Source organism: Salmo salar, chromosome 03 (genome assembly GCF_965601325.2).
Source record: "Salmo salar chromosome 03, fSalSal1, whole genome shotgun sequence".
In the NCBI taxonomy this organism is placed as follows: domain Eukaryota; kingdom Metazoa; phylum Chordata; class Actinopteri; order Salmoniformes; family Salmonidae; genus Salmo; species Salmo salar.
The window spans coordinates 68,756,367-68,782,766 of record NC_138293.1 but is presented as its reverse complement, the minus strand read 5'-3'; the positions used below and the strand labels follow the sequence as shown (position 1 = coordinate 68,782,766).

At 45.4% G+C, this 26,400-nt stretch overlaps 1 protein-coding gene across 2 annotated transcripts; it reads right to left on the bottom strand.

The window, feature by feature from the left end:
* Positions 1–1,619: 1,619 nt before the first annotated feature.
* Positions 1,620–26,155, bottom strand: LOC106601216 (meiosis inhibitor protein 1). Of its 2 annotated transcripts, XM_082971413.1 has the most exons (15): positions 25,882–26,155; positions 25,301–25,746; positions 25,167–25,217; positions 24,703–24,784; positions 23,933–24,037; positions 19,177–19,306; positions 18,877–19,046; positions 18,624–18,701; positions 15,468–15,574; positions 14,889–15,202; positions 14,364–14,795; positions 14,174–14,234; positions 13,619–13,716; positions 2,546–2,721; positions 1,620–1,764 (listed from the first exon to the last, which is right to left on the bottom strand). In XM_082971413.1, the coding sequence occupies exons 11-14, from the start codon at positions 14,374–14,376 to the stop codon at positions 2,639–2,641; spliced, it is 255 nt and encodes an 84-aa protein (XP_082827539.1). In that variant the 5' UTR covers positions 14,377–14,795; positions 14,889–15,202; positions 15,468–15,574; positions 18,624–18,701; positions 18,877–19,046; positions 19,177–19,306; positions 23,933–24,037; positions 24,703–24,784; positions 25,167–25,217; positions 25,301–25,746; positions 25,882–26,155; the 3' UTR covers positions 1,620–1,764; positions 2,546–2,638. The 2 variants fall into 2 exon arrangements, 1 of the variants encoding a protein (XP_082827539.1); XR_014387353.1 differs by having other exon boundaries at positions 1,620–1,706; positions 13,619–14,234.
* Between the last annotated feature and the right edge of the window lie 245 nt (positions 26,156–26,400).

Below are 26,400 nucleotides of genomic sequence, written 5' to 3'. Positions count from 1 at the left end.
TCAGGCTCCTATGCCTCAGCCGGCTCGCCAGGCTCCCACACCTCTACCGGTTCATCAAGATTTTTACACCCAGCCGGCTTGTACAGTGCCCGTGCCTTGGCCGGCCTATGAGGCTCGCCCAAGTGGGACGCCGGGTACTGTCACGCCTGCTCCCGCTCTTCCCCCTGGCGCTCGAGGGCGCTGGTCTTCCCAGCATTACGCACTCCTGCCACCATCATTACGGACACCTGCTTCCCTCATCACACGCATCAGCGATCATTTGGACTCACCTGGACTCAATCACCTGTTATTTCCTTCCCTATATCTGTCTGTCCTCCAGCTCTGTTCCCCCCTTCCTCATTAACATTTGTATGTTGTTTTGTTACCCGTGTGCTGAAGCTGTTTCTGTCTTGTGCCTTGTCTGTTACTCATTAAATGTTTGACTCCCCGTACCTGCTTCTCGACTCCAGGGTCAGTCCTTACACATAGTAATATTTCCTGCATCATATCCCCCCACAATACTTTTCCCCAATGAACTTGAAAAACCCCCATAAATGAAATTACCCCCCCCCCCACAAACCCCCCTAAAATAGTTTCATCCCTGTTTAGCTTTCTCGCTATGGTTAGGCTAGGCAGTAGTCTTGTATTTGGTGTGATGATCTGTGAGGTGAAAACATTTTATTTACTTTGTGATTTGTCAAAAACGGTAAACGGCTTGTCAAGTCATGTGCTCCGATTCTTGTATATACTGTAACAAGTACATTGACGATTTGTAATATGCTGAAAAGTGGCTAAACTAAGTTCATATTTTTCTGGCAATGAGCGCAGTCATCTTTGACTTTGTTTATTTGCGTCTTATAGTGAATGGCATTCTGGGATTAGAGAGTTTTTGCCAAGTCAAACATAAAACATGGCTGCCATCATAAAGAATTTAGCTGCTGTTAGCTTTGTTGACACGCATTTCTTTTCTAAACAACATTACATTAGTCTCTCGTGCTCACCAGAGATGTAGTACATCAGCACAACCTGTTATTTAGACTGGTTTATGGAATGAGTTTGGCTGTGGATGTGTTCCGTGTGATACTTGGAAGACGAAGTTCGCATTTATCTTTTACAATAAAAGGTCAAATTGAGGAATAAAGTTTAAGACGCTTATTTTCCATCAGTACCATAAAATATATAGATGCTGTTCAGACAACAATGCTGTTTAGACGTGTTTGTTGCGTCATACGTTCTGTTGCTACTGTTCCAGTCACATATTTGAGATCATACGCTGCAGGGACCAACCATCAACAATCACAAATACGTGATCGTACGCGTCAAAGGGAAGGACTAGAGTTGTGTTAGCACTGTTGTGGACATAAAAGGGAAAACTCTCTCTCTTTCGGTATCATTAATACCCAGCTTTCAAAAAGAAAGGTATATATCGTTGATGTAACTCCATAACCGAGTTCCAAGAATGAAGAGTGTTAGTTGGAGCCTTTTGCACCAAAGTGGGATTCTATTTCATTGACTATAACTACATAACTTCAGTTAAATTCTCCAAGGAATGAACAACCCTTCTGCAATTTATTACATGTTGTTAGAGTGCCAGCAGCCCACTATTATCATGGTATTGAAATGAGTTGACTTACCCAGTCCAGGTCAGGGCTCTTGTCCTGTGTGACAGACAGCAGGTAGAGGGCAGACCTGAGCACACAGGGAGGCAGGGCAGAGTCTCCCTACTCCTGCACCGAGCACAGCAGAGTCACCACACAGGAGAACACCGTGGAGTCAGGGAGCAGCCTGGTACACACACACAAAGTTTTATGATGCTCACACACACACACACACACACACACACACACACCACACACACACACACACACACACACACACACACACACACACACACACACACACACACACACACACACAGAGTGTACAAAACATTATGAACACCTTCCTAATATTGGGTTGCGCCCTTTTTTCAGAACAGCTTCCATTAGTCAGGGCATGGACTCTACAAGGTGTCAAAAGCGTTCCACAGGGATGCTGGCCCATGTTGACACCAATGCTTCCCACAGTTGTGTCAAGTTGGCTGGATGTCCTTTGGGTGGTGGACTATCCTTGACAAACACGGGAAACTGTTGAATGTGAAAAACCCAGCAGCGTTGCAGTTCTTGACACATTCAAACCAGGGCGCCTGGCACCTACTACCATACCCCATTCAAAGGCACTTAAATCTTTTGTCTTGGCCCTTGAACCTCTGACTGGCACACATACACAATCCATGCCTCAAGGCTTAAAAATCCTTCTTTAACCTGTCCCCTCCCCTTCATCTACACTGATTGAAGTGGATTTAACAAGTGACATCAATAAGGGATCATAGCTTTCACCTGGTCAGTATGTCATGGAAAGAGCAGGTGTTGTTCATGTTTTGTACACTCAGTGTATACACACACTCACATACATAACCCTCCCATGCTATGTAAATCACTGGCCGCAGTAAACAGACATCTTTCAAAGCAATGCTGTGTCGTTAATAACCATACAACTGTGCCAGTGTCTACATGTCCCCAAGTACCTGTCTCCATGCTGCAGGGCCAGGTGCAGCAATGTGAGCAGACAGTACTGAGTGGCCCTGGGGCCAGCAGGGTCACATTGAGGCCCTGGGGACTCACAGCAGAGAGGGCCACTCACACACACGACAACACAGAGAGGGCAGGCTGGACCTCAACACAGCCTCTATCTCCTCACAGTCTGGGGAACAGAGAGAGAGAGAGACAGAGACAGAGAGAAATAGAAACACAGAGAGACACTCAGAGAGAGAGAGAGACAGAGAGAGAGACAGAGACAGAGAGAAAGACAGAGAGAGAGAGACAGAGAGAGAGAGAGGTGAGAGAGAGACAGAAGAAGGGATAGAGGGAGAAAGAGAGAGGTGATAGAGAGAAGAGAGAGCGAGAGAGGAGAGAGGTGATAGAGAGAGAGAGAGAGAGACAGAGGTGAGAGAGAGACAGGAATGGAGAGAGGGAGAAAGAGAGGTGAGAGAGGACAGAAGAGAGAGAGAGGGGCGAGAGAGACAGAGGAAGGGAGAGAGGGAGAAAGAGAGAGAGGGCGAGAGAGACAGAGGAAGGGAGAGAGGGAGAAAGAGAGAGAGGGCGAGAGAGAGAGCGACAGAGAGAGAGAGAGTTATGCTCAACATGAGCTCCTGATATATTCATATTTTTTTGTTTTTAGAATGAGATAAACACTAATCGAAAAAGGATTCCAGACAAGAAGTGATGAACAACAACTCTATTCATTCAGAATAGAAAAAGTAACTTTGCGCCTCAAGTTAAGAAGTTTTGACTCTAGCTAGCTAGCTAGCTACACAACAAAGACCTAGCCAACAGACTAACAAGCTAGCCAGAAGAAACGAGCTAGAACAAACCTAGCAAGGGGAGTTAATACAATTACATCAAACGACCAAACTGAGTGAGTAAACCAAAAAGGAGCACGGACTAACTTTAAACATATCTTCTGTTTTTTGGTGTGAAGATTTGTCACTCTTTTTGCTGGTTTTTGAACTAAATTAGCGCTAGCTAGCAACAGCAGCAGACAAACAAACCGGTTGCTATGACAACAGGGCAGCGGAACACAGCAGCAGCAGCTGTAGTAGCAGAGCCCACAGGTACCATGTCCCCACTCCCCCTCAGCGCCGAATCCATTCTCTACCCTCCAGAAGACAAAAATGACACAACGAGGAAAGCTTTTAAACAGACACTACTAAAGGGGAGGCCAGAAACCCTTTTCGCAGACCTCTATAAAATGGTGATGTGAGTAATCTCATCTTCCTCACTGACCAGCCAAATGCATGGCGCTCAGCAGTCTGCTCTCACTACCCATCCATAAAGAAAGAGGGAATCTGTAATGGGTGGAAGCTGAAAATCAAAGAGACAGACGACCCTGACAGCACCATGGTAACAATCAACCTCTGGGACTGGGACTGTCATGGTGCCAGATAACATTAGGCTGTTTGAAACAGACTGGGACTGTCATGGTGCCAGGTAACAGACTGGGACTGTCATGGTGCCAGGTAACATTAGGCTGTTTGAAAGAGACTGGGACTGTCATGGTGCCAGGTAACATTAGGCTGTTTGAAAGAGACTGGGACTGTCATGGTGCCAGGTAACATTAGGCTGTATGAAACAGACTGGGACTGTCATGGTACAGAACAGGGCTCCGGGCAGCCGAGCGGAAATGGAGGAAAACTCGCCTCCCTGCGGACCTGGCATCCTTTCACTCCCTCCTCTCTACATTCTCCTCTTCTGTCTCTGCTGCTAAACCACTTTCTACCACTCTAAATTCCAAGCATCTGCCTCTAACCCTAGGAAGCTCTTTGCTACCTTCTCCTCCCTCCTGAATCCTCCTCCCCCTCCCCCCCCCCCCTCCTCCCTCTCTGCGGATGACTTCGTCAACCATTTTGAAAAGAAGGTTGACGATATCCGATCCTCGTTTGCTAAGTCAAACGACACCGCTGGTCCTGCTCACATTGCCCTACCCTGTGCTTTGACCTCTTTCTCCCCTCTCTCTCCAGATGAAATCTCGCGTCTTGTGACGGCCGGCCGCCCAACAACCTGCCCACTTGACCCTATCCCCTCCTCTCTTCTCCAGACCATTTCCGGAGACCTTCTCCCCTACCTCACCTCGCTCATCAACTCATCCTTGACCGCTGGCTACGTCCCTTCCGTCTTCAAGAGAGCGAGAGTTGCACCCCTTCTGAAAAAACCTACACTCGATCCCTCCGATGTCAACAACTACAGACCAGTATCCCTTCTTTCTTTTCTCTCCAAAACTCTTGAACGTGCCGTCCTTGGCCAGCTCTCCTGCTATCTCTCTCAGAATGACCTTCTTGATCCTAATCAGTCAGGTTTCAAGACTGGGCATTCAACTGAGACTGCTCTTCTCTGTGTCACGGAGGCTCTCCGCACTGCTAAAGCTAACTCTCTCTCCTCTGCTCTCATCCTTCTAGACCTATCTGCTGCCTTTGATACTGTGAACCATCAGATCCTCCTCTCCACCCTCTCCGAGTTGGGCATCTCCGGCGCGGCCCACGCTTGGATTGCGTCCTACCTGACAGGTCGCTCCTACCAGGTGGCGTGGCGAGAATCTGTCTCCGCACCATGCGCTCTCACCACTGGTGTCCCCCAGGGCTCTGTTCTAGGCCCTCTCCTATTCTCGCTATACACCAAGTCACTTGGCTCTGTCATATCCTCACATGGTCTCTCCTATCATTGCTATGCAGACGACACACAATTAATCTTCTCCTTTCCCCCTTCTGATAACCAGGCGGCGAATCACATCTCTGCATGTCTGGCAGACATATCAGTGTGGATGACGGATCACCACCTCAAGCTGAACTTCGGCAAGACGGAGCTGCTCTTCCTCCCGGGGAAGGACTGCCCGTTCCATGATCTCGCCATCACGGTTGACAACTCCCTTGTGTCCTCCTCCCAGAGTGCTAAGAACCTTGGCGTGATTCTGGACAACACCCTGTCGTTCTCCACTAACATCAAGGCGGTGACCCGATCCTGTAGGTTCATGCTCTACAACATTCGCAGAGTACGACCCTGCCTCACACAGGAAGCGGCGCAGGTCCTAATCCAGGCACTTGTCATCTCCCGTCTGGATTACTGCAACTCGCTGTTGGCTGGGCTCCCTGCCTGTGCCATTAAACCCCTACAACTCATCCAGAACGCCGCAGCCCGTCTGGTGTTCAACCTTCCCAAGTTCTCTCACGTCACCCCGCTCCTCCGCTCTCTCCACTGGCTTCCAGTTGAAGCTCGCATCCGCTACAAGACCATGGTGATTGCCTACGGAGCTGTGAAGGGAACGGCACCTCCATACCTTCAGGCTATGATCAGGCCCTACACCCAAACAAGGGCACTGCGTTCATCCACCTCTGGCCTGCTGGCCCCCCTACCTCTGAGGAAGCACAGTTCCCGCTCAGCCCAGTCAAAACTGTTCACTGCTCTGGGACCCCAATGGTGGAACAAGCTCCCTCACGACGCCAGGACAGCGGAGTCAATCACCACCTTCCGGAGACACCTGAAACCCCACCTCTTTAAGGAATACCTAGGATAGGATAAAGTAATCCTTCTAACCCCCCCCCCCCCCCCCCCTTAAAAGATTTAGATGCACTATTGTAAAGTGGTTGTTCCACTGGATATCATAAGGTGAATGCACCAATTTGTAAGTCGCTCTGGATAAGAGCGTCTGCTAACTGACTTAAATGTAAATGTAAATGTAATGGTGCCAGGCTGTTTGAAACAGACTGGGACTGTCATGGTGCCAGGTAACATTAGGCTGTATGAAACAGACTGGGACTGTCATGGTGCCAGGTAACATTAGGCTGTTTGAAACAGACGGACTGTCATGGTGCCAGGTAACATCAGGCTGTTTGAAACAGACTGGGACTGTCATGGTGCCAGGTAACATTAGGCTGTTTGAAACAGACTGGGACTGTCATGGTGCCAGGTAACATTAGGCTGTATGAAACAGACTGGGACTGTCATGGTGCCAAGTAACATTAGGCTGTTTGAAACAGATGGACTGTCATGGTGCCAGGTAACATTAGGCTGTATGAAACAGACTGGGACTGTCATGGTGCCAGGTAACACTAGGCTGTTTGAAACAGACTGGGACTGTCATGGTGCCAGGTAACATTAGGCTGTTTGAAACAGACTGGGACTGTCATGGTGCCAGGTAACATTAGGCTGTTTGAAACAGACTGGGACTGTCATGGTGCCAGGTAACATTAGGCTGTTTGAAACAGACTGGGACTGTCATGGTGCCAGGTAACATTAGGCTGTTTGAAACAGACGGACTGTCATGGTGCCAGGTAACATTAGGCTGTATGAAACAGACTGGGACTGTCATGGTGCCAGGTAACATTAGGCTGTTTGAAACAGACTGGGACTGTCATGGTGCCAGGTAACATTAGGCTGTATGAAACAGACTGGGACTGTCATGGTGCCAGGTAACATTAGGCTGTTTGAAACAGACTGGGACTGTCATGGTGCCAGGTAACATTAGGCTGTTTGAAACAGACTGGGACTGTCATGGTGCCAGGTAACATTAGGCTGTTTGAAACAGACTGGGACTGTCATGGTGCCAGGTAACATCAGGCTGTTTGAAACAGACTGGGACTGTCATGGTGCCAGGTAACATTAGGCTGTATGAAACAGACTGGGACTGTCATGGTGCCAGGTAAAATCAGGCTGTTTGAAACAGACTGGGACTGTCATGGTGCCAGGTAACATCAGGCTGTTTGAAACAGACTGGGACTGTCATGGTGCCAGGTAACATCAGGCTGTTTGAAACAGACTGGGACTGTCATGGTGCCAGGTAACATCAGGCTGTTTGAAACAGACGGACTGTCATGGTGCCAGGTAACATTAGGCTGTTTGAAACAGACGGACTGTCATGGTGCCAGGTAACATTAGGCTGTTTGAAACAGACGGACTGTCATGGTGCCAGGTAACATTAGGCTGTTTGAAACAGACGGACTGTCATGGTGCCAGGTAACATTAGGCTGTTTGAAACAGACGGACTGTCATGGTGCCAGGTAACATTAGGCTGTTTGAAACAGACTGGGACTGTCATGGTGCCAGGTAACATTAGGCTGTATGAAACAGACTGGGACTGTCATGGTGCCAGGTAACACTAGGCTGTTTGAAACAGACTGGGACTGTCATGGTGCCAGGTAACAGACTGGGACTGTCATGGTGTCAGGTAACAGACTGGGACTGTCATGGTGCCAGGTAACATTAGGCTGTTTGAAACAGACTGGGACTGTCATGGTGCCAGGTAACATTAGGCTGTTTGAAACAGACGGACTGTCATGGTGCCAGGTAACATTAGGCTGTTTGAAACAGACTGGGACTGTCATGGTGCCAGGTAACATTAGGCTGTTTGAAACAGACTGGGACTGTCATGGTGCCAGGTAACATTAGGCTGTTTGAAACAGACTGGGACTGTCATGGTGCCAGGTAACATTAGGCTGTTTGAAACAGACTGGGACTGTCATGGTGCCAGGTAACATTAGGCTGTTTGAAACAGACTGGGACTGTCATGGTGCCAGGTAACATCAGGCTGTTTGAAACAGACTGGGACTGTCATGGTGCCAGGTAACATTAGGCTGTTTGAAACAGACTTTCAGACCATTAAGGAGAGAGCGGAGAGAGAGAAGGACACCACCAGTGACACGCCCTCCCACAAGACAAACTCCACCAGCACCACCCTCACCCCTACTATCCCCACCCAAAAAGGCACATCCAGCACCTCTCTTCCCACCATAGTGGAGGACACGCCCCAGGAGGAGAGCGACCCCTCAGTGCAGAACAGGCTCAGGCCCTCCTCACCATCATGGCTGCCATGAGGGAGGAGTTCACCAGACTGGAGGGGGAGGTGTTCCTGCTCAGGGAGAGACCAGACATCCTCACCTTAGAGGAGCTCCTAACCAAGGTGTTAACATCAACCAGACCTTAGAGGAGCTCCTAACCAAGGTGTTAACATCAACCAGACCTTAGAGGAGCTCCTAACCAAGGTGTTAACATCAACCAGACCTTAGAGGAGCTCCTAACCAAGGTGTTAACATCAACCAGACCTTAGAGGAGCTCCTAACCAAGGTGTTAACATCAACCAGACCTTAGAGGAGCTCCTAACCAAGGTGTTAACATCAACCAGACCTTAGAGGAGCTCCTAACCAAGGTGTTAACATCAACCAGACCTTAGAGGAGCTCCTAACCAAGGTGTTAACATCAACCAGACCTTAGAGGAGCTCCTAACCAAGGTGAGGACAGAGCAGGACAGTAGCCTTGCAAAACAGCTGAAAGAGGTTCAGCAAGAGAGAGACGGACTCAAGAGAGAGCTGGCTGATCTAACAAAGGAGGTGAGAGAGCTCCAAAAAGACAGGCAGAGCAGTAATAACGATCTGACCACACTAAGAGAGGAGCTGCAGGAGAAAGAGAACAGAGGACAGGCTGCAGGCGAGAAAGAGAACAGAGGACAGGCTGCAGGAGAGAAAGAGAACAGAGGACAGGAGGACAGGCTGCAGGAGAGAAAGAGAACAGAGGACAGGCTGCAGGAGAGAAAGAGAACAGAGGACAGGCTGCAGGAGAGAAAGAGAAAGAGAACAGAGGACAGGCTGCAGGCGAGAAAGAGAACAGAGGACAGGCTGCAGGAGAGAAAGAGAACAGAGGACAGGCTGCAGGAGAGAAAGAGAACAGAGGACAGGCTGCAGGAGAGAAAGAGAACAGAGGACAGGCTGCAGGAGAGAAAGAGAACAGAGGACAGGCTGCAGGCGAGAAAGAGAACAGAGGACAGACTGCAGGAGAGAAAGAGAACAGAGGACAGGCTGCAGGAGAGAAAGAGAACAGAGGACAGGCTGCAGGAGAGAAAGAGAACAGAGGACAGGCTGCAGGAGAGAAAGAGAACAGAGGACAGGCTGCAGGAGAGAAAGAGAACAGAGGACAGGCTGCAGGAGAGAAAGAGAACAGAGGACAGGCTGCAGGAGAGAAAGAGAACAGAGGACAGGCTGCAGGAGAGAAAGAGAACAGAGGACAGGCTGCAGGAGAGAAAGAGAACAGAGGACAGGCTGCAGGAGAGAAAGAGAACAGAGGACAGGCTGCAGGAGAGAAAGAGAACAGAGGACAGGCTGCAGGAGAGAAAGAGAACAGAGGACAGGCTGCAGGAGCAGCTAGATCACCACTCTATGACCTGCCCTCACACAGCAGAGGAGCCCAGCTCAACCAGCCAGGCTTCCCCAGCCCTGCCTGCTGCACCCCTCCTCCCCAACCCACAGAACAGCCTCCGTGTGCTTACGAGGCTTTGTTTGTGGAGTCGAGGTTTCTCCTCCGTGTGAACAATTTATTCCCTGTGGGTGGCGACTACGTTGGTGCGTGTTTTCCCACTTGTTTGTATTGTGCCTTCGGGACTGCCTGATTACGGCGGGACGAAATCGTCCCACCTACTCAACAGCCAGTTGAATCCCGTGGCGCGTTATTCAAATACCTTAGAAATGCTATTACTTCAATTTCTCAAACATATGACTATTTTACACCATTTTAAAGACAAGACTCTCGTTAATCTAACCACACTGTCAGATTTCAAAAAGGCTTTACAACGAAAACAAAACATTAGATTATGTCAGCAGAGTACCCAGCCAGAAATAATCAGACACCCATTTTTCAAGCTAGCATATAATGTCACATAAACCCAAACCACAGCTAAATGCAGCACTAACCTTTGATGATCTTCATCAGATGACAACCCTAGGACATTATGTTATACAATACATGCATGTTTTGTTCAATCAAGTTCATATTTATATCAAAAACCAGCTTTTTACATTAGCATGTGACGTTCAGAACTAGCATACCCCCGCAAACTTCCGGTGAATTTACTAAATTACTCACGATAAACGTTCACAAAAAACATAACAATTATTTTAAGAATTATAGATACAGAACTCCTCTATGCACTCGCTATGTCCGATTTTAAAATAGCTTTTCGGTGAAAGCACATTTTGCAATATTCTCAGTAGATAGCCCGGCATCACAGGGCTAGCTATTTAGACACCCACCAAGTTTAGCACTCACCAAAATCAGATTTACTATAAGAAAAATGTTATTACCTTTGCTGTCTTCGTCAGAATGCACTCCCAGGACTTCTACTTCAATAACAAATGTTGGTTTGGTTCAAAATAATCCATAGTTATGTTCAAATATCCTCTGTTTTGTTCGTGCGTTCAAGACACTATCCGAATGGTAAAGAAGGGTGACGCGCACGACGCATTTCGTGACAAAAATGTTCTAAATATTCCATTACTGTACTTCGAAGCATGTCAACCGCTGTTTAAAATCAATTTTTATGCCATTTTTCTCGTAAAAAAGCGATAATATTCCGACCGGGAATCTGTGTTTAGGTTCAAAGACGAAAGAAAATAAAAACATGGGGTCGACTCGTGCACGCGCCTAAGCCCATTGTCCTCTGATAGAGCACTTGCCAAAAGCGCTAATGTGTTTCAGCCAGTGGCTGGAATTACATCATTCAGCTTTTTCCCGCCTTCTGAGAGCCTATGGGAGCCGTAGGAAGTGTCACGTTACAGCAAAGATCCTCAGTCTTCAATAAACAGAGTCAAGAAGCTCAAGGAATGGTCAGAGAGGGCACTTCCTATACAGAATCTTCTCAGGTTTTTGCCTGCCATATGAGTTCTGTTATACTCACAGACACCATTCAAACAGTTTTAGAAACTTTAGGGTGTTTTCTATCCAAAGCCAATAATTATATGCATATTCTAGTTTCTGGGCAGTAGTAATAACCAGATTAAATCGGGTACGTTTTTTATCCAGCCGTGTAAATACTGCGCCCTACCCCCAACAGGTTAAACGTTGTGTGCCACAGGAACTTCTCTGTTCCCCTGCTTTTTTCCTTGACGAACAACGTCCTGAGCAGAAGCCAGATTGGATTTCTAAAAAATGATCGTACAACAGACCACACTCTAATTGACAAACAAGTAAACCAAAACAAAGGCAAAATCTACTCGTGTTTTGTAGATTTCAAGAAAGCATTTGATTCAATTTGGCACAAAGGTATTTTTTTTATAAACTAATAGAAAGTGGTATTGGAGGGAAAACATATGATGTTATTAAATCAATGTACACTAAAAACAAATGTGCAGTTAAAATTGTCAACAAGCAAACAGATTTCTCTCAGGGACGGGGAGTGAAACAGGGCTGCCCAATAAGTCCAACACTATTTATCATCTACATTAATGAATTGGCAAAAACATTAGAAAAATCGGCAGCACCTGGTATCACCCTACACAACACTGAAATCAAGTGTCTGCTGTACGCAGATGACCTGGTGCTGCTGTCTCCCACTAAAGAGAGGTTACAGCAGCACCTAGATCATCTTCACAGGTTCTGTCAGACCTGGGCTCTGACCGTTAACCTAAAAAAAACAAATATAATGACATTCCAAAAAGGTCCGGAAATCAGGATGACAAATATAAATTCTATTTGGACACAGTTCTATTAGAACACACCAAAAACTACACATATCTAGGACTACATATCCGCAGCACAGGTAGCTTTCACATGGCTGTGAATGAGCTGAGAGACAAAGCAAGAAGAGCATTCTAGGCCATTAAAAGGAACATTAAAATCGAAATTCCAATTATAATCTGGCTCAAGATTTTCCAATCGCTTATAGAACCAATTGCTCTATATGGCAGTGAAGTTTGGGGTCCACTCTCTAATAATGAATTCACCAAATGGGACAAACATCCAACTGAAATACTGCATGCAGAGTTTTACAAGACTGTATTGCAAGTGCAAAGAAAAATTCCAAATAACGCATGTAGAGCAGAATTGGGCCAATACCCCCTCCTCATTCAAATAGAAAAAAGAGCCATAACATTTTACAACCATATAAAAACAAGTGACCCCAAAACATTCCATCACACAGCTCTTCAATGTCAAGAGATGAAACAAGAGAAGAGTCCCCTCAGCCAGCTGGTTCTGAGGCTCAGTTCACAAACCCAAACCAACCCCATAGAGCCTCAGGACAGCACACAGAAAATCTGGCCCAATCAAATCATCACAAAACAAAAATAAAAATATATCACCTATTGGAAAGACACCACAAAAAATCTAAGTAAACTTCAATGCTATTTGCCTCTAAACAGACAGTACTTGGTGGCAGACTATCTGACCACTGTGACTGATAGAAAACTGAGGAAAACACTGACTAGGTACAGATTCAGTGAGCACAGTCTGGCTATAGAGACTGGTCGTCACAGACAAACCTGGCAGCCCAGAGAGGACAGGCTGTGATCACTCTGCTCCAGGGGAGAGGTAGAGACAGTGCTGCATTTCCTATTACGCTGTGACAAATACTCAGACCTAAGAGAATATTTCTTTCCCAAAATTATAATTCAATACAAAGAATTTGAAACTATAAAAGATGAAGAAAAAATCAAATATTTATTGGGTGAAAAGCCAAAATGTGCAGTTTTGGCAGCCAAATATGTGTCCTCCTGCCACAACCTGAGGGACAGCCAGTGAAAAGTGCAATGTAATGTGGATAATATTTCCCATCTTGTTTTGTTTTGTCTTTCATACCACGTCATGTGTCTTCTCAGTCATGTTGACACTGGTCTACTACCACTGCTTTAATGTATTGTTGTTCTGATTAATATTGTTGTTGTAGTTGTTGTTAATGGTAATCCCATGTCCACTACTACTATTATTGCTGTTGGTCCCACCATTTATTTATATATAAATATATATTTATTTTTTTCTTCTATATGTATACTTTGACAATGTAAGTAATAATGAACTTACCATGTCAATAAAGTCAATTGAATTGACAGAGAGAGACAGACAGAGACAGACAGAGTAAGAGAGACAGACAGAGAGACAGACACACTGACACCAGTTCTCAGTAGACCTGTTCATTACTGAATTGCATCAGTCACAAACAGGACATCCACACCACACGTTACCTTGCATAATAAAGTCCTTCTCCACAGACTAAGTGCTACAAAGTGCTTTACTGTGACATGAAACGTTAATGTTACTGTGTTTTCCTGGCTAAAGTGTTGTGTCAGTACCTCGTGGGAGGATGCTGGCTGCAGGGTCTGGTTGGGACAGAAGAGACACACTGAGCCTCTGCAGAAAACCACAGCAGACTGCGTTCAGAGCTGGGTTTCTACCGTGAGATGAGAAAGAGCGAGTGGGTGTGAAAGAAAGAGAGAGAGGGACAACTAAGAAAGGTAGATGTTATCTTCTATACAATATATCTAATAATAGTATCAAACCTACTCCTGTGTGCAGTAAATGTTCTGACTTAGCATTTCATTACAGCTCAAAAGGGAGAGTTACAGTGAGTGAACCTCAAGCACAACCACACAGCCAGCCTGGCCTGTGAGCTTCCTCTTCTTCTGCACACAGACAGACAAGACTGATACACGGATGAGAGAAGAGCTTTCATGGCCAGACTGAAACAAAGTGACGTGAAAGAAGCTTCTGTGTGTCAACTCTCACGTTCCTGGGCACTTTTACTGGGTCCACTCAATAACAAGTCCACACTATAACAGCGCCATTAGCAATTACCTGTCTGGGGGGTGATAGTGGTCTGTGTGTGTGTCCTCAGGTTCTCCTGTTACCTGTTTCCTGCACAGAGGACAGCTTTGTGCTCCAGAGCCAGCCTGAAGAAACCAGAGGATGCTGGAAAGAAGAGAGGAAGAAGAATGGAGGAAGAGGGGGATGAGTCGGAGGTATGGTGGGAGGACAGAGACATGGGTCATTATACCTGGGGGTGAGAAAAACAACGATGGAAAGAAATGATCCCCCTACCCCCGGACAACATGCCTCCCCCAGTTTGGCAGCGAAGAGGGGCATGGGGGAGGGTAGAAGGGAGAACTGGTACGACAGGATGGAGAAGAAGTGCTGGAGCACCTGGGCGCTGGGGGTGAGCTCACAATGCCTCTACACACACACACACGGGGCAGGGCTCACTGTGACGGTGGGGATGCAAACAGTGTCACAGCAGTGTAGCAGACACAGGGACTCGAGCGGGTCCTGACCCTGAACCTGCTTGGATGGAGCTGTGAACCCATTCTCCTTCAGGCCAGGCTCAGATCAGGCCAGGCTCAGATCAGGCCAGGCTCAGATGGGGCCAGGCGCAGATCAGGCCAGGCTCAGATCAGGCCAGGCTCAGATCAGGCCAGGCTCAGATCAGGCCAGGCTCAGATCAGGCCAGGCTCAGACGAACACTGCTCCACTAACCTGGAACACACAGACACACATTAAACACACTGAAAATAAGGGGGGTGGTAAATGTTATCTGTGACTGCAGCAATTGCATTTTGCCTCACTGACCTGCAGGCGGCATGGAAACAGACCAGGGCCTGGAGTAGAAACCCTCCCTCTCTCGAGGCCTGGCTGCTGGGCTCAGCTCCTCTGAGGCTCACCTGGAAGAGAGAGTAACAGGGACACAGACAAGAAACCTTTCCAATGGTGATTCCTGAAATGAAGTGGAGTTGTCCCCTTGCTGACACACAAAGGTGGACAGAGACTGACTCACTCAGCACCGTGAGGAGGCAGGTAAGGGCAGCTCAGTGCACCGAGCAATAATGTCTTCCACCAGCTTCTCCAGGTCTTTGTACTGTACTGGGCTGGACTGGTGCTTCACCCTACAGAGACACACAGTAGAGAGAGGGAAATCAACATGTCTCTTTAGCTCACGTTTGTGGTGCTCACAGCCTGTCTGTCTGTCTGTCTGTCTGTCTGTCTGTCTGTCTGTCTGTCTGTCTGTCTGTCTGTCTGTCTGTCTGTCTGTCTGTCTGTCTGTCTGTCTGTCTGTCTGTCTGTCTGTCTGTCTGTCTGTCTGTCTGTCTGTCTGTCTGTCTGTCTGTCTGTCTGTCTGTCTGTCTGTCTGTCTGTCTGTCTGCTGTGTACCTGAGGAGGGCGGTGGCAGACAGGGGGAGCAGACTCCTGAGAGCACCACCTCTGCCACGGCCACAAACCCTGGAGCGCTGGGGAACAGACGCACCCCCGCAGGCTGCCTGGAGAGAGACACATAGATAATAAACAGCTGTGACCCGTCTCTGTCACAACGCTCCACAGTGTTGTTCTGATGTCAGCCACATGGCACCATTAGAGATGTGGTCAGGCAGGCTGTTGCCACAACAACGCTGGACAGCCCAGAGGAACCTGGAAGATCCTCGAAACAACCCACGGCTGTAGGCCGTCATTGTAAATAACAATTCGTTTCTAACTGACTTGCCTAGTTAGTTTTTTTTACAATCGCTAGGACCCATTTCTCAATACTTAGGTCACTTTTTCAAAACTCTTCACACAGTTCTCCTAACTAACTTTCAGATTGGCACAGCAGTTCATGTCACGTTCAAAATGCCCTAAAACTACCAAAACACTTCATACATGTCTCAAATCAACTCGTTCTTCCATAACACTAACAACGGTTGTCACCCAACAAGCACACATTGTCACTCATAAAACAACGACCAAAGCAACACTAACAACAGGTAGCATTACACAATGTTTCCTTTACAAGACCTCTCTGTTGTTTAGAATTCACTGCAGTATATGTTACAGGAATGGATCAGACATGATGCAACATGTCATTTTATGGCATTGAGTGATTCCAAAATACAATCATTTGTATATACACCATCTACCGATACAGATACAGTAGCAATACTAGTCAACCCTGTCTTCTGCATTTGGCCACAGGTTCTCATCCACGTCACATCTTATGTCATCTTGGGCAATACACATAGGAAAGAATCTTTTGGCATGTCTGGTCCATCCCTGGCAATCTTCTGCAGATATGTCCAGGCATCCAGCATGCATTGCGTCCAGGAGGGACATTTGATCATGTGGATGGTGGTCATAAACCTTCCACCTCCATGAGGAAAATCATTTCTCTACGGGGTTGAGGAATAGAGAGTAAGGAAGGACGAAAAGTGACATCATCCTGGGATGGGCTGCAAACCACTCTGAGTGGTGAAATGCCACGTTGTCCCATACAATTACAAACGTTGGTCGATTTGGCCTCACTGCAACCCTTTCCTCATCTGGCACAACCCTTCCATAGAGGTCACCCAGGAATGAAATGAGACGCTCGGTGTTGTATGGCCCAATTAGTGGTTTGTGTAACAGAAATCCATCAAGAGGATACTGCTGCACACATTGTGATGTTGGCACCCCTCTGGCCCGGGACATCCACTGTGGCTCCTTTTCCCATCCCATTCTTTCCTCGCCGCCGTGTTTTGGCCAAGTTGAAACCAGCCTCATCCATGACTCTCTAAAATAAATCCACAAGGCAACATAAGAGTTAGGCTGTTACGGTAGTTTACATTATACCTAAAAACATGCCATTGTGTGCCCCTGCCCTGTTTGGTTTTATTCAAAACCAGTTGTGTATTTTATAGTCATCTTACCTGGGCATATTGGTTCCTGAGTTGCTTGACTCGTTCAGAGTTCCTCTCAAAGGGGACAGTGTACAACTGCTTCATCCTGACTTGATGTTGTTTCAGGACTCTAGAAATATTTGTTATGCTTACATTGTCTGCCAACACTCGTCCCAAATCTCTGAGTTTTATGCCATTATTTCTGATGACCATATCAACGATTGCAGTTTCCTGCACAGCAGTGAAAATCCTACCTCTCCTGCCTGTAGGAGGTAACCGTTGGGTCCTAAGCAGAAATACAAAAACAACTACACACAAGTAGGTTTGGAGGCTTTGCTCAATTTACTTCTGTAATGTGCAGTTCAGTCAGATGCCCTTGCAGAATGCACATCTTACCTGTTGTTTTGCAGGACATTTCTCAGAATAGATGCCAATGTTGAGTGGTGCAGATTTGGCTGCACTCTCAGACCAGCCTCTCTCATTGATAGACCATGATTTATTAGATGATCAATTATCTCATCTGAGACTACAGCTCTTGATCTTCCTCTCAGTCTTCTTCCACCACGCGTACCTACTCCTCTCCCTCTCCCAGCCAGTCTTCTTCCACCACGCGTACCTACTCCTCTCCCAGCCAGTCTTCTTCCACCACGCGTACCTACTCCTCTCCCAGCCAGTCTTCTTCCACCACGCGTACCTACTCCTCTCCCTCTCCCAGCCAGTCTTCTTCAACCACGCGTACCTACTCCTCTCCCTCTCCCAGCCAGTCTTCTTCCACCACGCGTACCTACTCCTCTCCCTCTCCCAGACACTCTTCTTCCACCACGCGTACCTACTCCTCTCCCTCTCCCAGACACTCTTCTTCCTCTGTCAGCCACTTCTCTCTCTCTGTCTGGGTCCATGTTTACATTACAGTACAGCATTATTCATAAGATCTCCCCTTTTGTATAGATGGTAATGTAATTGAAAGACTAACACATGGGTAGGTGTTCAGCTACAATGGGAATCAGCTGTGGTTGGTCTAATTGTTTTGATAGTATTTCATTTTTTAGATTTGGAATATATTTCAATAGGGTATTACTGTAGGAATGTAGCAAATTTATGTCTTATTCAATTTTGTGTTATTTTAGGTTTTGAACTTAAGTTTAACTGTTTTGAAAAGAGTATGTAAACATGTGCAAATTGGCCTGTAGGTACATAGAGTTTTGGTGGTGGTTGTGTCTGAGTGAGAAAAGAGTTAATGAAAATTGAAAGATGTAGTCATTGAATGCATTTTGTGCCGAAGCAATGATAAATGATCCACAGTTTAGCCCACATAGACTGCTGTTGTACTCATTGTGTGAAGAGTTCTGAAAAACTGACCTAAGTATTGAGAAATGGGTCCTAGCGATTGTAAAAAACTGTAAATAAAAATACATTTAAAAATACGAGATGCTGAGGTCAAATTACCCCTCTCTCTCACACCTTTCTCTGTGCTTGGTCAGCACTGAGATCAGTCTTGTCACTTTCACTGAACGTAAAGGACAACTTGCGATACATTCACAAAATGTCAAATAGACCAGCTGTTATGTATGAGGTAGACAGACCTGATGCCTCACCTCTCTGCTGTTATGTACGAGGTAGACAGACCTGATGCCTCACCTCTCTGCTGTTATGTATGAGGTAGACAGACCTGATGCCTCACCTCTCCAGTATCTCTGTGAGCAGCAGCAGGCCCTGTCTCTGCACCTCCACGTTAGTCAGCCTCAGGGCCTCCTTCAGACTGCGTACCAGAGACACACACACACACACACACACACACACACTAGTCGTCATGACAATGTCTTCAAACACTGCCGTTTTATAGACACTCAATGCAATCAGTCAAAGATGGCAGCAGTAGAGACAGTAGAAGCTCTCACATTTTAACAAAAAAATGGTGGTAGATTGGTGAAAACCTTTTTGAGTATGAGTGGCAGTGGGCAGCGCTCCAGGGAGAGCTGTGTGCTGGACTGGGCCTCTTGGTCCTGGTCCAGGCTCTGATCCAGATCAGACCGGATCTGCTCACAGGGGCTGTTCATCAGCAGAGACACCAGCTGACCCAGCTTCAGCAGCTGCTTCAGGAAGCCTGACGCACAAACAGAAAACACACTTCCATATTCACTGATTCATACTAAATGTTAGGTTACATGCACATATGATACTACCGCTTATTATATGGTAATACGCACCGCCCCCCTAAATATGATGGTTCTCACCCAGGCAGTTGATGGTGAGCTGAGAGGAGCAAGCGTGGGCCAGGGTCTGCATCAGCAGCACACACACCACACCCTGTCTCTGGGGGGGAGGGATTGGGCAGCTCCCTGACTGAGGCCTTCAGACCCTCGTCTGGGTAGAGCAGCGTGGAGCACAACCGCTCCAATCAGGGGCACAGGAGCGAGAGAGAGGGGGAGCGAGGAGGGGAGAGAGGAAGAGAATGAAAAAAGGGAGGTGGGGGGAGAGGAAATGAGATAGACACATAAACACACTTAAGGCAGAAACAGACAGAACATAAGGGCGATGGGTGAGAAAAACTAGAGATCGACCGATTCATCGGAATGGCCGATTAATTAGGGCCGATTTCAAGTTTTCATAACAATCTGTAATCGGTATTTTTGGCCACCAATTTGCCTAATTTTTTTTTTTACACCTTTATTTAACTAGGCAAGTCAGATTAAGAACACATTCTTATTTTCAATGACGGCCTAGGAACGGGGGTTAACTGCCTTGTTCAGGGGGGATTTGGGGATTCGTTTTTGCAACCTTCTGGTTACTAGTCCAACGCTCTAACCACCTGCCTTACATTGCACTCCACGAGGAGCCTGCATGGCAGGCTGACTACCTGTTACGCGAGGGCAGCAAGAAGCCAAGGTAAAATGCTAGCTAGCATTAAACTTATCTTATAAAAAATGATCAATCTTAACATAATCACTAGTTAACTGCGGTGCCTGTTAATTTCTCATCGAATCATAGCCTACTACGACAAACGGGTGATGATTTAACAAGCGCATTGTCACGTCCTGACCAGTATAAGGGTTATTTGTTATTGTAGTTTGGTCAGGACGTGGCAGAGGGTATTTGTTTTATGTGGTTCGGGATGGTGGTTTATTTAGTAGGGTGTTTGATTTATTATTTCCGGGTTTTGGTTTATGTTCTATGTTTTGTACTTCTATGTTCTTTCTGGGTTGGTATATTTCTATGTGTAGGTTAATGGGGGGTTGGACTCTCAATTGGAGGCAGGTGCTTTCTCGTTGCCTCTGATTGCGAGTCCTATATATGGGTAATTGTTTGGTTTAGTGTTTGTGGGAGATTGTTTCTTGTTTTGCGTGTGTGAGCCTGACAAGACTGTTTTGTTGATCGTTCGTTCTTCATTTTGTTATTTTGGTGTTTTCTTGGTTTAAAATAAAATACAAGATGAGCATCCACATTCCTGCTGTGTTTTGGTCCTCCATTCCAGACGACAACCGTTACACGCATTTGCGAAAAAAGCACTGTCGTTGCACCAATGTACCTAACCATAAACATCAATGCCTTTCTTTAAAATCAATACACAAGTATATATTTTTAAACCTGCATATTTAATTAATATTGCCTGATAACATGAAATTGTGTCACTGCTCTTGCGTTCACTGCCTGGCTCGTTGCGAACTAATTTCCCAGAATTTTACGTAATTATGACATACCATTGAAGGTTCTGCAATGTAAGAGGAATATTTAGACTTAGGGACCCGTTAAATAAATTATGGACCGGTTCCGTATTTCACTGAAAGAAAAAAAAACGTTTTGTTTTCAAGATGATAGTTTCCGGATTCGACCATATTAATGACCTAAGGCTCGTATTTCTGTGTGTTATTATGTTATAATTAAGTCTATGATTTGATAGAGCAGTCTGACTGAGCGATGGTAGGCACCAGCAGGCTCGTAAGCTTTCATTCATACAGCACTTTCGTGCGTTTGCCAGCAGCTCTTCGCAATGCATTGCGCTGTTTATGACTTCAAGCCTGTCAACTCCCAAGATTAGGCTGGTGTAACCGATGTGAAATGGCTAGCTAGTTAGCGGGTGCGTGCTAATAGCGTTTCAAACGTCACTCGCTCTGAGACTTGGAGTAGTTGTTCCCCTTGCTCTCCATGGGTAACGCTGCTTCGAGGGTGGCTGTTGTCGATGTGTTCCTGGTTCGAGCCCAGGTAGGAGCGAGGAGAGGGACGGAAGCTATACTGTTACACTGGCAATACTAAAGTGCCTATAAGAACATCCAATAGTCAAAGGTATATGAAATACAAATCGTATAGAGAGAAATAGTCCTATAATTCCTATAATAACTACAACCTAAAACTTCTTACCTGGGAATATTGTAGACTCATGTTAAAAGGAACCACCAGCTTTCATATGTTCCCATGTTCTGAGCAAGGAACTTAAAACGTTAGCTTTCTTACATGGCACATATTGCACTTTTACTTTCTTCTCCAACACTTTGTTTTTGCATTATTTAACCCAAATTGAACATGTTTCATTATTTATTTGAGGCTAAATTGATTTTATTTATGTATTATATTAAGTAAAAATAAGTGTTCATTCATTGTTGTTGTAATTGTCATTATTACAAATTAAAAATAATAAATAAATCGGCCGATTAATTGGTACCGGGGTTTTTGGCAAAACGCACGAAAGTGCTGTTTGAATGAATGCTTATGAGCCTGCTGCTGCCTACCACCGCTCAGTCAGACTGCTCTATCAAATCATAGACTTAATTATAACATAATAACACACAGAAATACGAGCCTTAGGTCATTAATATGGTTGAATCCGGAAACTATCATGTCGAAAACAACACGTTTTTCCTGTCAGTGAAATACTGAACCGTTCCGTATTTTATCTAACAGGTGGCATCCCTAAGTCTAAACCTTCAACGTTATGTCATAATTACCAGGCGTGCGGCCCAAACTGTTGCATATACCCTGACTGCGTGCAATGAACGCAAAATGACAATTTCACCTGGTTAATATTGCCTGCTAACCTGGATTTCTTTTAGCTAAATATGCAGGTTTAAAAATATATACTTCTGTGTATTGATTTTAAGAAAGGCATTGATGTTTATGGTTAGGTACAGTCGTGCAACGATTGTGCTTTTTTCGCAAATGCGCTTTTGTTAAATCATCACCCGTTTGGCGAAGTCGGCTGTATTTGTTAGGAAGAAATAGTCTTCACAGTTCGCAACGAGCCAGGCGGCCCAAACTGCTGCATATACCCTGACTCTGTTTGCAAGAGAAGTGACACATTTTCCCTAGTTAAAAGAAATCATGTTTGAAGGCAATATTAACTAAATATGCAGGTTTAAAAATATATACTTGTGTATTGATTTTAATAAAGGCATTGATGTTTATGGTTGGAGCAACGTGTACCTAAGCGATTATATGCAACGCAGGACAGGCTAGATAAACTAGTAATATCATCAACCATGTGTAGTTAACTAGTGTTTGATTGATTGATTGTTTTTTATAAAGATAAGTTTAACGCTAGCTAGCAACTTACCTTGGCTTCTTACTGCATTCGCGTAACAGGCAGGCTCCTCGTGGAGTGCAATGTAAAGCAGGTGGTTAGAGCGTTGGACTAGTTAACCGTAAGGTTGCAAGATTGAATCCCCGAGCTGACAAGGTAAAAATCTGTCGTTCTGCCCCTGAACAAGGCAGTTAACCCACTGTTCCTAGGCCGTCATTGAAAATAAGAATGTGTTCTTAACTGACTTGCCTCGTTATATAAAGGTTAAAAAATAAAAATATCGGCCAAATCGGCGTCCAAAAATACTGATTTGCGATTGTTATGAAAACTTGAAATCGGCCCTAATTAATCGGCCATTCCGATTAATCGGTCGACCTCTAGTATATAGCCTCGCTACTGTTATTTTTCACTGTTGTTTTTATTTCTTTACTTACCTATTGTTAACCTAATACCTTTTTTGCACTGTTGGTTAGAGCCTGTAAGTAATTATTTCACTGTAAGGTCTACACCTGTTGTATTCGGCACACGTGACAAATAAACTTTGATTTGAACTATAAAGATTAGCCTACATCACACAAAACGCAGACTGCTCCAATGCGATGTGTGGGGACTGCGCCCTGCTAGTGCAGCTGCGTGGTTTTTATTTCAGCTATTCAAAAACATGAGGCAGCGAGATCGGCTACATCTTGTTTCATAGGGTGAGTACAGAGAGAAACGTGAAGGGAGGTGGAGTGTGAGCAGCAGCTATGTAGAAAACATGCGTGTGTAAAATAACGTGCAGATCCTGAGCTTTGATAAAGAGGTTTCCACGGCCAAACTATAAAACCAGTACACGCAAATTGTAACGGTTGCCTTTAGAGAGAGCGGACCAAAACGCAGCGGAGTTAGTGTTTGTCATATTTAATTGAGAAAACGGACACTATACAATACAAAACAATAAACAGACAACCAAAACAGTCCTGTCACGTTAAACACAGTAACACGAACAGAAACAATTACCCACAAAACCCCAACGGAAAAACATGCACTTATGTGTGACTCCCAATCAACAGCAACGAACTTCAGCTGTGCCTGATTTGGGAGCCACACACGGCCCAAAACAAAGAAATACAAACACATAGAAACAGAACATAGAACGCCCACCCAATGTAACACCCTGGCCTAACCAAAATAAAGAACAAAAAACCCCTCTCTATGGCCAGGGCGTTACACAAATTCACAATAACACACACAGGTCACCACCAAACAGGCTAAAACCTCTCAATAATATGCCAGCACCACCTGACCTAAGTTAAGATACAAATTACTAATCGACCAAGTACCTGGTCATTACACAGGTAATGGTGGTAAAAGAAATATGGCAGAGAACGCATTGAGGGTGAACGAATGTAGACACTCAATAGGTAGCACAAAGGAGATGAAGAGTATTTTAATGTGAGCTTAGTGAGAGATGGTGTTGGTGTGGTATACTGTCTCACCATGGCTGGAGGCCAGGCTCTGTGCAGGGAAGGAACAGCATCTACCAGCTTCCCCAAGAAGATGAAGGTGGGCAGGAAACCCCTCACACTGGACTGGTCACACAGCTGGACATGGGACAGAGAGGAGGCTCTACAATCATTTTCACACACTTTTGTGTCTAAATTCATACCAACCAAATCAATCTATTCCTAGTGTACAGTATCACTTCATTCCTGTCAGTCTGTCAATGATAGTTAGTCCACAACCCTTCCATTCCCACCAGTAACACAGGTGCACCAACTTCTTTATTCCACCGTTTTAATATAATCAAGTTTCTTCCTAGTAGTGTGAGAGGACTTGTCCACACCTCAGCCCGCTGTTATCATCCCCAGTCAACCCTACAGACAGCCCTACCACCTGCTGCTTACACTAGACTTTCCACTGTATCCCAAGGTGACACAACAACACAGACTACAGAGCCAACATTTCAACTGTTTACCAAACAAGCTGGCTTAACCCAACTGATGTTGGATTGTGTGTGTGTGTGGTAGTAGACCCGGTCATCTGCGGGTGTAAAGGCGTGTTGGACTGAGACAAACATGTTAATATTAACAGACAAAGCCAATAAAGTGATGACCAAAACAGTGGAAAATCCAAGTCTATCGACAAGCTTAGTGTAAAACAATGGGTAGGCATGAGATTCTATGTGGCATTTATTCCTGGCTCTTTGTTTCTGAGTGAATTTGGAACAGAGAGACAGTGATAGACCTGTATGTGTGATATTACTCACTTGTGTGTGTGTGTGTGTATCTCATCCAGGATGTAGCGCGCATACTGTTCACTCTGTAACTCCAAGAGCAGCTGAACCAGCACTGAACCAAGACACAGAGAGAGAGACTTATCATAGCATTATTCATGGGGCTCAATTGACACGGTTTTGAAAACAAATTGTGCATTTCACACTTTACCCTGGCGCAGTGCACACAGTGATTTTGTTAGTGCTTCAACACAGTGGTCCTGTGGGGTTCCATAACCAGCAACACTCTAATTAACAATTCTGCTGAGGCACTCAACAACCCATATCTCTCTTCAACCCAGACGATGAGAGCCAATGAACCTGGTCATGCTATAGAAAGTAGTGACATGAGGTAAAAGTTGAGACAATAGTACAAAGATACTATGATTTAGTTAGTAAAGAGTGAGCATTCTCAAGCTGCCGTGTGTATAATCAGGCCATTTAAGCTTTCCTCTTACCCTGTATGGCCTGCTCCAGAGTGGCTGGGTCCTCTACTGTGTGAAGCATCCCTATACGGAAAACAGAGAGTCAAATAAAGTTAGATATAAAGCAAGGCTTTGTTTGAGTGTGTGTGTGTGTGTATCTTTCTTACCCAGTAAAAACGCTGTGAAATGCAGACAGACCCTGTGGTCCTGTAGTAGCAGCTCCTTCAGAGCCCCAGGACAGCTCTTCAGGACCCTACTGATCCCTGACAGCGCCACAGACTTTCTCACAGACTATTGAAGGGCAAGAGATGTCATTATAATAATAATACATTTTATTTGCGACTTTCAAGATACCCTGGACACTCACAGAGTAAAACAAATGATGGAACCACAGGGGTAGCCAAATGCATATAAGGGTTGATGGCAGCTCATGTCATGTTAGCTGTTGTAGCAGAAATACCAATATGTGGTCAATAAAACATGTTCAATAGTTAGAAATCATACGACAACGTTGTTGCTTTCCATCATCTCAATGACACAAGCGACGCAGATCATCAAGCCGCTCTGGTCCGGGTGACCCATGCGAACACGAACAGACCATTTCGGATCGTGCCTGAAGTGAATATTTTCATAAATCACGTCTACGCTCGTCATTTTACCCTGAAAATTAATGCAGACCAGAATGGTTTGATTTATTGTGTAACTGATCATATTTCAATGTAGCGAAAGTAAATGTATTGTAACCTACCTTCTTGCCTTTCCTACCGCGGTTGCTAGCTAACTTTAGCTAACTTTAGCTTAGCTAGCTAGCTGACTGTCACCAGAGATAATTTGCTAGTTTTATTCAAACTGCCAGATAATGGGTCAAAATGAATAGGATAACGTTGTCTTAAATAACTAATTGCCGCTAAATAATGTTATTACAAACAATGCGATCAAGTCTAGCCAAGTAGCTAGAGAAGTCAGAGATTGAACCTTCTCTAAAGAAAGGCATGTAGCTAACTAGCTACTGATGTTCGCGGCAAAACTGTCAATTGTGAATCATGTGAAGGCTCATTTCGGTCTCAACCAATGAAATCACTTCATTGATATTTGGACTGAAACAAGTCAAATAAATAAATATAAAAATAAGAAAAATAAATAATGGTTATATCTAACTCTAACCAGTAAGTGTCTTATGGCCTTGATATATAGCCAACAAAAGCGCTGCATTCGATGGCCAGCCTGGTTTGAGGCAGGGGAAAAGTCTGCATATGCCACAGAAAAG

Coding starts and splice junctions, on each gene's coding strand:
- LOC106601216 (XM_082971413.1), bottom strand. Junction 13,717..14,173: donor GTCCTCTGTGCAGGAAACAG/GTAACAGGAGAA, acceptor ATCTCACGGTAG/AAACCCAGCTCTGAACGCAG. Junction 2,722..13,618: donor AGCCAGCATCCTCCCACGAG/GTACTGACACAA, acceptor TCTGTTCCCCAG/ACTGTGAGGAGATAGAGGCT.